At 40.1% G+C, this 15,541-nt stretch overlaps 1 protein-coding gene and 1 pseudogene across 3 annotated transcripts in view; both read right to left on the bottom strand.

Annotated features, from left to right (window-relative positions):
• Positions 1-15,541, bottom strand: part of ZFP82 (ZFP82 zinc finger protein) — a 44,983-nt gene that overhangs the window by 9,023 nt on the left and 20,419 nt on the right. For 2 of the 3 annotated variants that reach the window (XM_006164671.3, XM_006164670.3), the window contains exon 4: positions 10,221-10,313. In XM_006164671.3, coding sequence (XP_006164733.1) covers positions 10,221-10,313 — 93 coding nt within the window. The remainder of the gene's footprint in view (positions 1-10,220; positions 10,314-15,541) is intronic. The other variant, XM_006164672.3, reaches the window with a different exon arrangement.
• LOC102493928 (acidic leucine-rich nuclear phosphoprotein 32 family member B pseudogene) lies at positions 11,442-13,294 on the bottom strand (annotated as a pseudogene).

Below are 15,541 nucleotides of genomic sequence, written 5' to 3'. Positions count from 1 at the left end.
TGTGGAAGTGATAATAGAGATGAAATCTGAGAGTTGAAATAACTGCAATGATCATATGTCCTAATTCTTTAAAATTCTTTAGGCAGAGCAGAGTTGTAAGGATATGTGGCCCTTGGGGACCAGCAAATGGCATGGTGGTTAAGGCGCTGGACATTCCCGCATGGCCGACCACGGTTCAAGTCCTAGACCTGGTGGCTTGTCTCCTCACTTTCCTTTTCTTGTCAAATTAAAATAAATAAATGAATAAATAAAAAATATATATATATATAATCAGGATACTGGAGTCAAAACAAATGATAACATTGCTGACTCACTTAGATGGCATATTTTTAAGAAATTATTCATCTAATTTTATTTATCATTATTATAATTATTATTTCAACTTGTAACTTAATTTAAAAAGTTCAAAAAGCAGTAACTACTTCCTTAAAATGATAAAATACACATATTTTACCAAAAAGACAGCTTGCCTGCCATTATCACTAGTATTTCCAGAGAGACAGAGACAAAGACAGACAGAAAGAAGGTGAGAAAGTAAGCTGCCAGGTCTGGGACTTCAACCATGGTCAGCCATATGGGAGTCCAGTGCCCTAACCACTAAGCCACTTGCTGGCCTGATGGGATACTGTTATATTATTCTGTAGGATTTTCTGCAAGAAACTCAGAATTCCATATTTTGTCATTGTAGACACCACTGGTACTTCATGATTACCTTATAAATAGCAAAGGCATGGGTGCAACATTTGGTTCAGGAACAATATGGAAAACAAGTGGTAAATTCCAAAGAACAATAGTCTTAGCTGCTCAATTTTTTTGTCCAGAGAATTACTGAAATTTTATTCTGTGGTAGGCCCAAAAGCCTGCTATGATCAACAGCACCTTTAAGGATCGGGAAATGGGTTCACAGAATTTGTTACCATTGACACAGGGAGCCTTACTTTATGGAATTATGAATTATTATCAAGTAAAATAGGTACTATAATGATAGCTTACATTACTAATCACTTTCTGTGTGCCACGCATTACATGCACTATTTCAAAAGTTACTCTTACATGAATTTGATGAGGTAATTAGTATGATAACCCAAAAAAAGGAAAAAAAGACAATAGTTCCAGATTTTAAAAATGTTCAGGGGCCAAATCCATAGCCTTGTGGTTAAAAAAGTCAGATTCTACATGGCTGATTGCAATTCAGTTCTTATCCTTGGCACCTTGAAAAACATGGGGCATGGGTGTGTGCATGTCCCAAATCCTGACAGGATGGAGAGATGGAGGAATAGGAATTACAGCATTACCACACTCAACATTGGCAAGACTGCTTCCTTGCCCTTACTTCTCTTTGGTGAGTTCATGTGTCCTCTGGCAATTAAAAAAATTTTTTTTAACTTGGGACAGGCAGTTGGTGTAATGGCTATGTCGCTGGACTCCCATGTAGTCAACTGCGGTTCAAGTCCCAGACCCAGTGGCTTAAACTCATGCCAGGCATGTGTGCGTGCATGCCCAGGATCCCGAGAGGAGAATGGAGAAGAAGGGAAGGGACTGCAGTGTGGCCATCCCCCCTGGGGGGTGATTTCTTGCTTTCTGGCTCCCTCTCTCTTTCTGGTGAGCACACGCTCCCTATAGCAAAAAGCTCTCCAAAGAAAAAACAATAAAATAAAATTTTTTTTAATTAAAAAGCTTCAAAAAGCAGTAATTATACTAAATGATAAAATATACATATTTTACCCAAAAGACAGCTTGCCTGCCATTACCACTAGTATTTAACTATGTACCAGAATTATTAATCAACATATAAGAAAACAATAGAGATAAAAGAATTAGAAAGGAGGTAAAATTTATTTTCAGACAACAAGCTTGCATAATTGGAAAACCTAAAAGAGTCTTAAATAATATAAATGGTAGGGCTGGCAGGTTGCGTGGTGGTTAAGGGTGCTGGAGTCCCACATGGCCAACAACGGTTTGAGTCCCGAACCTGGCGGCTTGCTTTCTCACTTTCCCTCTCTCACCCTGTCCCTCTATGGTCAAATAAGAAGAAAGGAAGGAAGGAAGGAAGGAAGGAAGGAAGGAAGGAAGGAAGGAAGGAAGGAAAGGAAGGAAGAAAAGAAAGGAGGGAAAGAAAGGAAGGAAAGGAAGGAAGGAAAGAAAGAAAGAAAGAAAGAGAGAGAGAGAGAGAGAGAGAGAGAGAGAGAGAGAGAGAGAGAGAGAGAGAGAGAGAGAGAGAGAGAGAGAGAGAGAGAGAGAGAGAGAGAGAGAGAGAGAGAGAGAGAGAGAGAAAGAAAGAAAGAAAGAAAGTTAAATAAAATAATTGCAAAATGTTATAATATAAATGGTAACAAAATTTAGTAAGGTAGTTGAATGTAAAATCAAAATACAAAATAAAGAGTAGCATTTATGTATACATTTAACGAAATATATTGGGGGGGGGGGATCAGCATGTGGTGTAATGGTTAAGCCGCTGGACTCCCACATGGCTGACTGTGGTCTGAGTCGTGGACCTGGCAGTGTGCTTTCTCACTTTCTGTTTCTCTCTAGTCTAATTGCCCTGTTACCAAAAAAAAAGTAAAGTAATGAATTTTAAAAAATAAAATATAATAGAAAAAATCCCATTCACAATGTAATGAAAAGAGTAAATTTAGAATACCTACATAACTTTTATGAGGAATACAATGAAATACTCCAGAAGCATTTGGCATGGGGTTTTCTAAAAAAAAAAAAAAATTACACGCCAAGATTACTGTGTATAATGTGAGAGTAGCCTACCATGGGTATCTTTGGCCAAGGGTATCAAGATTAAAAGTTACTGAACAGAAGCAGTATGGAGCCAGTGGCAAAACCCAGTAAGAGCTATGTTCAAAGTGGCCAGGTATATTGAATCCTGCAAATTATCTTCTTTAGGCCTGCCAGCAGACTATTGTTTGCCAACAGGTGAGGTAACAGGCAAAGGACTACGGTATGACAGACAAGTCACTGGCTGCTCATATCCTGGGGAGAGAACCACAATTACAGGCCCAGCTAACAAACCACTCCCAACTCACAAGAGGCAACTCTGTTCCACACATGTTTAGCCCAGTTTTACTTTTTCTTGATCTAATAATGTGCAGATGCATAAGTATGAGAAAATAATGATTTTATGAAAATGAAATTGAACACACTGGAAAAACTGGCTGTAAACACACAATGCTAAAAACCATAGCTGTCAAAAATTAAGTGTAAGAGGGGAACTAGCAGTTAGCATAATGGCTATGTCGCTGGACTCCCACGTAGTCGACTGCGGTTCACGTCCTGGACCCGGTGGCTTAAAACTCACACTGGGCATGTGTGCTTGCGTGCCCAAGATCCCGAGAGGAGAATGGAGAAGGGATTGTGGCATGACCATCCCCCCTGGGGGGTGATTTCTCACTTTCTATCTCTATGTCTCTGTCTGTCTGGCGAGCACACACGCCCTATAGCAAAAAAAAAAAAAAAAAAAAAAAACCTCTCAAAAAAAAAAATTAAGTGTAAGAGACAGCAGTAAAAGATGGGGAAAACGTAAGTCAAGAAGTATTCTGCCCTTGGGCCAGATGATGGCATAGTGGTTAAGTTGTTGGACTCCCACATGGCCAACTGTGGTTGAAGTCTTGGATCTGGTGGCTTCAAACTCATGCTGGGCATGTGTGTGTGTCTGTGTGTGCCCAAGATCCTGGGAGGAGAATGGAAGAGAAGGGACTGTCCCCACTGGGGGTGATTTCTCGCTTTCTGTATCTCTGTCTCTATCCCTCTGGTGAGTATACACTATTCCCACAGTAGTGGCCTCTCTCTACTCCATTAGTTTCCTCCATCCATGGATTCATTCCCATGAACACACAAGCATGTTCTAAAATCTCATATAAGATATACTGCTTATAACCCCTATCTCCAGTGTAACTACTAACCTTCCTTTCATAGATAAATCCTCAAAACATTGTCTTAACAGTCCTTCTCATTACTGTCTTATATTTCCTTTTCTCATCAAGTCATTCCAATCATGTTTTCATCCTGCTGCCACTGAAATCATTCTTAATGAGGTCACCAACTTTCTCCATCTTGCTATAATAGAACCTGGGGTCAATTCTCAGTCATTCTCTCCTCCCTCCTGTTTATCTCAGTAGTAGTTGGTCCTTCTCCTTCTCCTTTGTAGTCCCATATTTCAAAGGTCTAAATTGTGGAATGAATAAGTCAGTCCTCAAAAGTCTCTTCTTATCTGCATGCCTCCCCAAGATGATCACATGTGGACCTATGGATTTAAATTGTGATCATAAAGACACCAAAATGTGTACCAAGCTATAACCTCTCCCTGAGCTTCAGGAGTTCCTATTCAAGTGCCTGCTCAGCATCTCAGAGTTGATAAATAGTGGACATTTCGAATGTAAAATATCCCAAACAGAAACTCCTAGTGTTGCCATTCCAGCCTGCTCTTCCTATCTTCCCCATTTCAGCAAACTGTACTTCATTCACTTAGCTGTTCAAGCCAAAGCTTCCACCTCCTTTTACATCATTCTTTCTCACTGATGTCATCAGCACGTTCTTTTTCTTTTTTCTTTCTTTCTTTCTTTCTTTTTTTTTTTTTTTTTTAGAGAGGTTTTTTCTATAGGGGTGTTTGTGTACCAGAAAGCATATAGGGTTGTGTGTTTACCAGAAAGACAGAGACAGAGAGACAGAAAGCAAGAAATCACCCCCTGGGGGGATGGCCACACTGCAATCCCTTCTCCATTCTCCTCTCAGGATCTTGGGTACACACGCACACATGCCTAGCGTGAGTTTAAGCCACTGGGTTTGGGACTCGAACTGCGGCTGACTACATGGAGTCCAGCAACATAGCCATTACGCTAACTGCTGATCCCATCAGCATGTTCTTTTAATGGTACTCATAAATATTATGATTTTAACAGCTTCTTAATAATTTCCTACCTTTGCCATTCTTACCAAAACAACTGAAAATCAACTAAAATTCCCTCCATACTAGTCCTTCCTGTTTTTACACTCAGTCAGAGGGATCAATTTAAACCCAAGAAAACCATGTCTTTTAACTTATCTTAGTGATTACATTATCTGGTTCTTGCCTAACTCTTATCTTGTTACTCTCCTTCCCCTGTTCTGGCCACAGTGACCTCCTTGATAATACTAACATATAAAGCTAACTTCCCACTCAGACCTTTTCCATCTGCTCAGAATGCTCTTTTTCCAGAGTCATATGGCTTGGACCTTTACTTCACAAACTTCTCAAATATCACCTCCTGAAAAAAGCCTTCCCTTTCATTTGTCCACTCTTCTGTATGCATGTTATATGTCAGTGAAATGGATTTAAAGGAAGAATAAAAGAGGAAAGAAAAAAATGGTTTTATTATGGCTGTCTAACTTTGAGACAACAGTTGTAATTATGGCTAATTACTTCCCAACCAAATCATAAGATATTATCTTATTCACTTAGAACTTCTGTATTTCTTATGTATATTAAAAATTTAGTTACCTGAATGTGAATAAGAAAATGGGTTAGAAATGGAGGGAAAAGGCACTTTTTTTCTTAGTAAAAAGTGAAAAATAAGATAAAATCTTATAAACAGTATGGGCACCAAAATGGCCATAAGGCTACAAGAACTATTAGCCAAAAATGATTTTCCTCCGGGCTCGCAGGTGGCATGATGGTTGAAGCAGCTGGACTCCCACATGGCTGATCATGGTTCAAGTCCTGAACCTGGTGGCTTGCTTTCTCACTTTCCTTCTCTCTCTCTGTCTCTGGGCAACTTAAAATAAATAAAACAAAATAAAATAATAACAATGAATAAAATTAAATAAAAAATAATTCTTTAAAAAGAATGATTTTCCTCACTCAGGCCTGACTATACTGAGTGAGCAAGACACATTAAAACCTACTTTAAAAAATTATTTAATTTCATTTAACATCATCATCATCATCATCATCATTATTATTAAATTTGCTATAGGACACATATGCTCACCAGAAAGAGATGAAAAGAGAGAAAGAGAAAGCAAGACACTAGGTCGGGAACTCAAACCACTGATGGCCATGTGGGAGTTTAGTATCTTGGCCATCATACCACCTGCTGGCCCAAAAGCCTGTTTTTAGACAAAGAATTTAGAAATTTAATTTTTAATTTTTTTTTTTTTTTTGCCTAACTACACGGGCACTTGCCAGAGACAGAGAGAGAGAGAGAGAGAGAATGTGAGAAAGCACCCCCCCATGGGAATGGTCTCGCTACAATGCCTTCTCTTCTTCTCTTCCATCTCTTCCTCTTTTCAGGATTTTGGCATTCACAAGCACAGGTACACATGTACTTGGTGTGTTTCTCAAGCAACCAGGTCCAGGACTAGAAATATACAATTTGTCATGTGGGATTCAGCTGCCTTAACCAGCATGCCACAGGCTAGCCCAAGGATTCCTTTTTAATAAGAAGTATAGAGAGAGAGATGAAAATAGCACTAAGGTAGAAGCTAAACCAAGGGATTGTTATTTCATAGTCTACTATAGTCATGTTCCTTCCTTTATAAAAAAAAATTGATTTAATTTATATTTATTTTATTATTTCTCGATTTGACCAGAAAGTCGTAGAAAGAGAGGGAAAGTGAGAAAGCAAGCCACCAGGTGCCAGACTTTAACTTTGTTTAATCCAGCAGGTGGCATGGTGGTTAAGGGCACTGGATTCCTACATGGCTGACAGGGGTTAGAGTCCTGGACCTAGAGGCTTGCTTTCTCGCTTTCTATCTCTCTCTTGGTTCCTCTCTGGTCAAATTAAAACGAATAAATAATGGGACCAGCAGTTAGCATAATGGCTATGTCGCTGAACACCCGTGTAGTTGACTGTGGTTTGAGTCCTGGATCCAGTGGCTTAAACTCATGCCAGGCGCGTGTGCGTGCGTGCCAAAGATCCCGAGAGGAGAAGGGATTGTGGCGTGGCCATCCCCCCTGGGGGGGGGGTGATGTCTTGCTTTCTGTCTCTCTCTCTCTAGCAAGCGTACATGCCCTATAGCAAAACAAACAAAAAACTTCAACAACAACAACAACAAAATAAATAATTAAAGTTAAATAAAATAATTATTTAAAAAAATTTATGGGGGAAAAAAGACTTTCCTGATCATAATTAAAATAGTTTTCCCATTCCACATAATTTTCTATCCTCTTACCCTGCTTATGTTTCTTCATTGGACTCTTTTTATGACATGTTCTACTTATTTACAGTTACTATGTTTCTCTTATAAGGTAAATTCTGGGTCCTGGTGTGTTCAAGGAAGCCATGCTCTGAACTCATCTCCTAGACTCCCAAAATATTCAGACAAGGTAGGATGACCTCTGTCTTCTCTCTGTCTCTGGCTGGCTGTCTCACGCTCTCTCTCTCTTTAAATATATATATTTTTTAATTTAAAAATTTCAACCTCCTCTGCTCAGCTTGGGCCTTTCCTTTCACTTGTTAATTTCAGAAGCCATTTTAAAGCTGAGGTGTATCCTTGTGTGTCCGTGCACCAAAATATTCAGACAAGGTAGGATGACCTCTGTCTTCTCTCTGTCTCTGGCTGGCTGTCTCACGCTCTCTCTCTCTTTAAATATATATATTTTTTAATTTAAAAATTTCAACCTCCTCTGCTCAGCTTGGGCCTTTCCTTTCACTTGTTAATTTCAGAAGCCATTTTAAAGCTGAGGTGTATCCTTGTGTGTCCGTGCAGTTTTCATTTTTTACTCTTTTTTAGTAGTATTTTTCTAGTTTTTTTCCTTTTTGCTTATAATTTTTAACTTTACTTTCTTACTCTAAGCTTCACTCTCCACACATTTAATGTTTAGATAGGCCTAGGTGCACAGTAGCCAAGCATCTGAATTCTTTTAGAGTCACTGAAATCCTCAACGCTTAGTGAACCTGTTTTAATGAAGAAATTTCTTTTTATAAATCTCAATTCCTAATCTTACTGTAGATGCCACAATGCTAAGCACTGTGGAGGAGAGATTTTTGTCACAGAATGACCAGAGGCACAAGAAACACGAGAAACCAAGAAAGTATCTCTCCCTTAAGGGAAAAGAACAATCCCTTATCATCCACAGACAGTACAGTAGAATTTGTGGAAATGTCTGACAGAGACTTCAGAATATTCATAGTGACCAAACTAAATGAAATGCAAGAGCTGAGAAATAATGAACATCAGAAGATGTAGGAGAAAAGAGACAATGAGTTTCAGGAGGTGTTGAAGTTCTTTCATGATCTGAAAGAGGACATACACAACATAAAAAAGAACCAAATGGAGTTATTAGAGATGAAGACTGCCATTCAGGAATCAAAACCTCCCTTGAAAGTATTAAAAACAGATTAGTCCATACAGAAAATCAAATCTTGGATGTTGAAGGCAAAACTTCTGATCTAGAAAAAACAACCAAAAAAAAAAAAAAAAACTGAGAAAATAACCAAAAAAATGAGAATACTATACGAGAAATACTAGACAACATAAAGTGCCCAATCATCTGGATAACTGGTATGCCAGAAGGTGAGGAAACTAGTAAGGGAATTGATCATCTATTCCATAAAATCTTGGAAGAAAACTTTCCAAATCTAAAGAGGCATTCAAATATCCAGACCCAAGAAATACAACAGACCCCTAATAGAATCAACCCAAGAAGATCTTCTCCAAGGCACATCATAGCCAGACTGGCCAAAACTACAGACAAAGACAAGATATTAAAACTGGCAAAGAGAGAAATGTCAGGTTACTTATAAAGCTATTCCATCAGGCTAACCTCAGACCTCTCATCAGAAACAATGCAAGCAAGGAAAGAATGGGAAATATATTCAAAGCGTTAAGTGAAAAACAATTTCAACCAAGAATACTATACCCAGCAAGATTATCTTTCATATGGAAAGAAAGAATAAAAACATTCTCAGATAAACAAGACCTGAAAGAATTTGCCAGTAGCAGACCCATTCTTCAAGAAGTTCTAAAAGGAGTGCTCAACCAGGAAAACTGAAGACACATACAGAAGGCAACCAAGAAAATGACCAATTTAATGCTAGGGACAAGAAATATCAATAACAATGTTGAATGCTAACTTCCAGGATTTAAACAGAAAGACTGGACCACGGCAAAACTGCATATTCAACATAAGAGAGTTTGAACATAAGACTGAACTGGCGAAATAGAATTTTATGACTTTTGAATAAAACATTACTGATTTTTTTTACTATGCTTTGTTTTCCCAATTTACACATTTTACTTTCTTTTAAGTTGTTGATAGGTTCAGCAATTTGTTAAAATATTTTTCTTGTTTGTTTCTTTAAGTGGAAATACAAACTTTTCTTCCTTCCTGACCCCTCTTGAATTGGAAATATTTGGGAGTATTCTTATTTTGTGGCAGAAGGTTTATTTGTGTAAGTTCAATAATACCTGTTGTATTGAATCAGAAATTAGAAATACTCATTATTGGACAGGGCTTTGACTGGAATGTCATATCTGAAGATCAATCAGATAACTGTGGAACTAATGTGCATCTCAAGTAAGCCAACAGAAGCTCTTAGAAAGATGGCCTGGCACCATAAATAGTTCTGTCTGGAAGAGAGGACTGGAGAAGATATATAAAATAATTTATAACATAAAATAACCTGGACTTTTCCAGCCCAGCATTGTAATCAGTAGAGGCTGCAAAAGAGAAACCACACCAGAGGATTATCTTGAGAAAGTCTTTGAAGGAAGAAAAAGAAACTGATCTTTGCCTCCAGATGGTAGATCACAGAATACTTGGTCAGGGCTGAATTGAGCAGGTTTATGTGTGACTTGTGTGCTGGGCATTGGCTTTTCAACAATTTGAGTAGTCGCCATGTAAATAGTTTTTCAAAAATATTTAAAACCATACTGTTTCTGCTGTTAGAGAGTTGCAAACAAAATTTTAGGAAATATTTTAAATATTACCTTTAAAATTCAATATTTTGAAATTGTGAAAGTTGTTTATTAACTGTCAAGAACTATGGAGTATGAGTAAACTTTTTTTGATAAGTAAAGTAAATGCTTGTGGAAAAATGTAAGAATAAATTAATTAAAAAAAAGAAAGATAAATTCTGTGGAGATTTTATTGGCATTGTTTACTACTGTATTGATACTACCTATAGTAGTATCCAGCTCAAAGATTATCTATCTGAAACAACTAGTCCACTAACTAGTTGTTTGGTTTCCTGTGGTGATGTTTTCCTCCTGCCCAACTGGGTCTCACTTACCTGAATATCGTCGTCTTTTCCTCAGAACTTTCCAGGGCTCTTTTCCTTGCTCCAATAAGGAAATCACATCTGGTTTAGAAATGAAGTATCCTGCTTAGAAGAAAGGAAATAAAAGGTGATTTGGAAATAAAAAATAAATTTGAAGGCCTAGTCTGATGGCTTAAGTGGATGCATATTGAACTGCAGTGTTGAAAGGCACATGGCCAACCAACACAGGTTTGGATCCCTAGCCTGGTTGACCTGGTGTGTACCAAAAGTGTGTGTGTGCCCAAGATCCTGCTGAGCTGGAAAGGTGGTAGAAGGGACTCATAGTATGACAAAATTGTGTTGAGACTGCTTGTCTTGCTTTCTCTCTCACGCATATATACACACACTCAATCAAGAACGAATTAAAAAACTTAAAAATTCAAAATTACTGAGCTAACTGGTGGCACTGGGTTCCCACTTGACCAACCACGAGTCAAGTTGTGGACCCAGTGGCTTGAAAATCACACTGGGCATGTGTGAGTGCACGCCCAAAATCCTGGGAGGGAAATGGAGAAGAGATTGGTGTGGCCATTCCTACTAGGGGGTGATTTCTTACTTTCCTCCTATCTCTTGTCCCTCCCCCCAAAAAAACAAATTCAAAATTTCTTGAATACAGTATTGGTTAAATTTGAAATAAACCATATGTCAAAATTGTAAATTTTTTTTGGAGAGGTTTTTGCTATAGGGCGCATGCACTCACCAGAAAGACAAAGAGATGGACAGCAAGAAATTACCCCCTGGGGCGATGGCCACGCCGCAAGCCTTTCTCCTCCATTCTCCTCTCGGGATCCTGGGCACGCACACACACGTGCCCAGCATGATTTTAAGCTGCCGGGTCTGGGACTCAAACCACAGTTGACCACATGGGAGTCCAGTGACGTTACCATTATGCCAACTGTTGGTCTTAAGTAACATAATTCTTAAAAAAAATTACGTTGGGCCCAGCAGGTGGTGTGGTGGTTAAGATCCTGGACTACCACATGGTTGACCATGCTTCAAGTCCCAGACCTGGTGGCTTGCTTTTTCAATCCCCTTATCTTGCTCTGTCCCTCTCTGGTCAAATTAAAATAAGTAAGTAAAGTTGAATAAAATAATTCCTTTTTTTAATGTTAAGATTTTATTTACAAAGCTTTCTTGTTGTACAGAAAGTAAAAATGCTGTCACAATCTTGGTATAACTGATAGCCACGGACAGTTGAATCACCAATCACAGCTATCCACACTACAGAAAGAATGTTACACGAAAACCTAACAACGCTTACAATTTTGTTGGGGTGAAGTCCCTATAGCTTAGTAGTAGATTACCAAGAAGGACTAAATGGAGGAAGGTGGAATGTCACAGGAACTGTTCTTTGGTTCTTTGGATGGATGGGTGTCTTGGGGTTTGTATAACAGCAACCTTTTTTTAAACAGCTACCAAATCCATGAGCAATCCAACCAACACGGAACAGTCCTGTCTTTGCAGGTTACTTGGAGTCTTAATCATCTCCTTCATCATCTGTCTCTCTTCCTCTTCTCACCTTTCTCACTTTCTTCCTCCTCTTCATCCTCATCTTCTTCATCCACTTCTCCATACCCAAATTCTTCTTCCTCCCCACCGACTTCATCTTCTTCCCCTTCTACGTCTTCGTCTTCATCTTCATCAAACTTCCTCCTCACCATCCTCATTCTCCTCATGTTCATCTTCACATTCTTTGGCCTCCTCTTCGTACACACCATCCACCTCAGCATCTGAGTCGTAGGCTTCCTGATCCTCTTGATCACAGATGCCCAGGTAGGTGAGCTGGAGCGGCAGCCTAAAGATACTCTCTGGGTAGTCATTCAGCTTAGTAACTTCACAGTTAAACAGATGCAGGCCTTTCAGAAATTCCAGCTTTTTCAAAGGTTCCAAGGTACTGATGTCTTTCAGTTTATTTCCACTTAAATTTAGATGTGTGTGATTTGGAAGTTTTTCTGCTAACATGTCCAGACCTTCATAGACTCTATCTTACTGTGCTCAAGCTTTTTCAATGTAGGTAGCTTGGTAAGATTTGAAACTGAAATCAAGCCTACATTTATTAAACTGAGGAACTCTAAGTTCACAAATTTTGCTGTTAAGCCTTCAATTTTTCCATCCCTTGATTTGTAGTTGTCCAAGACAAGTTCAAACAGCTGCCGGGGTCCAGTTCCTCAGCTCCAGGTGGATCCTCCTCTTCAGGTCCACGTTACCCTCTTCTCCCTTCAAATTTAACTTTCCGAGGCAGGGGCAGAGGGGGAAGAGGTGTCCTGGCCTTTGCAGCGAGGTTGGTGGGAAGGGGTCTGCTCGCGACAGAGGCCGGCAGCACAGTCCCGGGCGGTGTGCAGAGAGCCGGCAGGCGTGTGGAGCCCTGGGAGCCAAGTTACTCACCTGAGGCGGAGAGAAACCATGGAGGGAAAAGGGGCTAGAGCGCGGCGCTGGCTCACTACCGCCGCCCCTGGCCTCAGCTCCGCACTGTGCATATTAAATCGGTGAAGCGGTGGGGCAGCTGTTCAGCTACATTCAAATAAAATAATTCTTAAAAAAAATTTTACCTTGGGGCTGGCAGATGGTAGATGATTAAGGTGCTGGATTCCCACATGGTCGACCATGGCTCAAATCCCGGACTTGGAGGCTTGCTTTCTCAACGTTCCCTCCCCCTCTCTCTGGTCAGTGTATGTATCCTATAGCAAATTTGAAATAATAATATGGGATCAGCAGATGGCATTATGGCTACGTAGCTGGACTCGCATGTAGTCGATTGCGGTTCGAGTCCTGGACCTGGTGGCTTAAACTCACACCAGGAACATGTGCGTGCCTGGCCAAGGTCCTCAGAGGAGAATGGAGAAGGGATTGTGGTGTGGCCACCCCTCCTAGGGGGTGATTTCTCGCTTTCTGTCTCTGTTTTTGCCCTATAGCAAAAACCTCTCCAAATAATAATAATAATAAATTAAATCATTATTTTTAAAAATTTACATTAAGCTTACACAAAATAGAGATTAGAAAGAGGGAAAAGATCTTACTGCTTGGTTTAAATCTTGTCTTTGCCACATCCCTGTAGTGTGTCCTTGGGCAAATTACTTCTAGGCTTCCTTTTCTTCATCTATAAAATAGAGATAAGGGCTGGCAGGTGGCATGGTGGTAACAGTGCTGGACTCCCACATGGCTGACTGCAGTTTGAGTCCTGGATCTGGCAGCTTGCTTTCTCACTTTCTGTCTCTTTCTGGTGAAATTTTAAAAATAGTAATAAATCAATTAAATAAACTTTTTTTTTTCAAGAGAGATTTTTGCTATAGGGCATATGGGCTTGCCAGAGAGACAGAAAGTGAGAAATCACCCCCCAGGAGGGATGTTCACGCTGCAATCCCTTTTCCTCCAGTCTTCTCTCAGGATTTTGGGCATACATACACACACACACACACACACACACACACACACACACACACACAGTGTGAGTTTGAAGTTGCCAGGTCTGGGAGTCAAACCATGGTTGAGTATGTGGGAGTCCAGTGATGTAACTATTACGGCATCTGCTGATCCCATAAATAAACAATTCTTTAAAAATATAAATATTTGGTACTATTATTACCCCTATTTTATCTTTTAAAAATAATTATTATTTAATTTTATTATTATCATTTTTAATTTGACCAGAGAGCGAAAGAGAGAAATTAAGAAAGCAAGTCGTGGGAACCAGCAGTTAGCTTAATGGCTATGTCACTGGACTCCCACGTAGTCGACTGTGGTTCGCGTCCCGGACTCGGTGGCTTAAAACTCACGCCAGGCGCGTGTGCGTGCATGCCCAAGATCCCGAGAGGAGAATGGAGGAGAAGGGATTGCGGCGTGACCATCCCCTCTGGGGGGGGATTTCTCGCTTTCTGTCTCTATGTCTCTGTCTGTCTGGCGAGCACACGTACCCTATAGCAAAAAAAAAAGAAAAAAGAAAGCAAGTCGCCACATCTGGGACTCAAGCCATGGTCAGCCATGTGGGAGTCCAGCACCTTAACCACCATACTACCAGCAGGTGGCGTGGTAGTTAAGGCGTTGGAATTCCCACATGACCGACCACGGTTCGAGTCCCGGATCTGGCGGCTTGCTTTCTCACTCTCTCTCTGTCTTTCTCTGGCAAAACTCATGTGAAAAATAATAATCATAATAGATAAATAAATAATCCTTTAAAAAAAGAATACAGCATATAATACATATAACATACAAAATTGACTGTTTAGCTTATCAGTAAGGTATGTAGTCAACAGCAGGCTACCAGAAGTTGAGTTTTGGGGACCAGCAGATGATGTAATGGTAGTTGATGGCAGTTTGAGTCACAGACCTGGTGGCTTGAAACTCATGCTGGGTGCATGTGCATGTGTGCCCAAAAATTCCCAAGAGGAGACTGGAGAGAAGGGACTGTGGAGTGGTCACCCCCGCTGAGGGGTGATTTCTTGCTTTCTGTCTTTTTGTCTCTCTCTGTTTCTCCAGCAAGTACATGTGCCCTATAGCAAAAAATCTTCCTCAAAAAAAAAAAAAAAAAAAAAAGTTAAGAGATTTTGGGCCAGCTCGTGGTACAATGGTAATGCAATGCTCTGCAATGCTTGACTTATGTGGGAGAGTCACAGGATTGCAACCCAAGGCTTCCCTATGCATGCAAGTCATATATGTGTGCCTATGATCCAGGTTGGTGGAGACTGGGGGTGAATCACAGCATGGGAGCCCTGTGTGGATTGCCTCTTTGTCTCATGAAAGAAATAAGTGTACTTTTAAAAATGGTTTTGGGGAGTCAAGAGTTATTACATGGATTTTTTTCTGTGTAGAGAGTTGGTTCAAGGGTCACCTGTATTTCATTAGCTATTGGGTTTTCAGAAAAGTCATGATTCATTTTTTCTATGCAATAATACATCATAACTTTTCCAACAACCCAGTATTACTTATTGTTACTTTACTGAGAGAAAGCAAAAAACTTTTTGGGCAGATGGACAGTGATACAGTAAGTAGTAACACCACTCAGTCTAACCCACATGGCAAGATTCTGGGTTTGCATCTGGAGAGCTTCCTATAAATACACTGAGCATGTGCATGCCCATAATCTGAGGCTCATGACCTAAAGCTGTGGGTAGATCATGGTATTAAGGTCTTGATGGGGGGACCAGCAGTTAGCTGGCTATGTCGCTGGACTCCCACATAGTCGACCGCGGTTCGAGTCTCAGACCCAGTGGCTTGAAACTCAAGCCGGGTGCGTGTGCGTACGTGCCCAAGATCCCGAGAGGAGAATGGAGGGGAAGGGAGTGTGGGGTGGGTCAACC

This window comes from Tupaia chinensis, unplaced genomic scaffold (genome assembly GCF_000334495.1).
Source record: "Tupaia chinensis unplaced genomic scaffold, TupChi_1.0 Scaffold143654_1, whole genome shotgun sequence".
NCBI lineage: Eukaryota > Metazoa > Chordata > Mammalia > Scandentia > Tupaiidae > Tupaia > Tupaia belangeri.
This window is presented reverse-complemented; position numbering and strand designations above follow the sequence as displayed.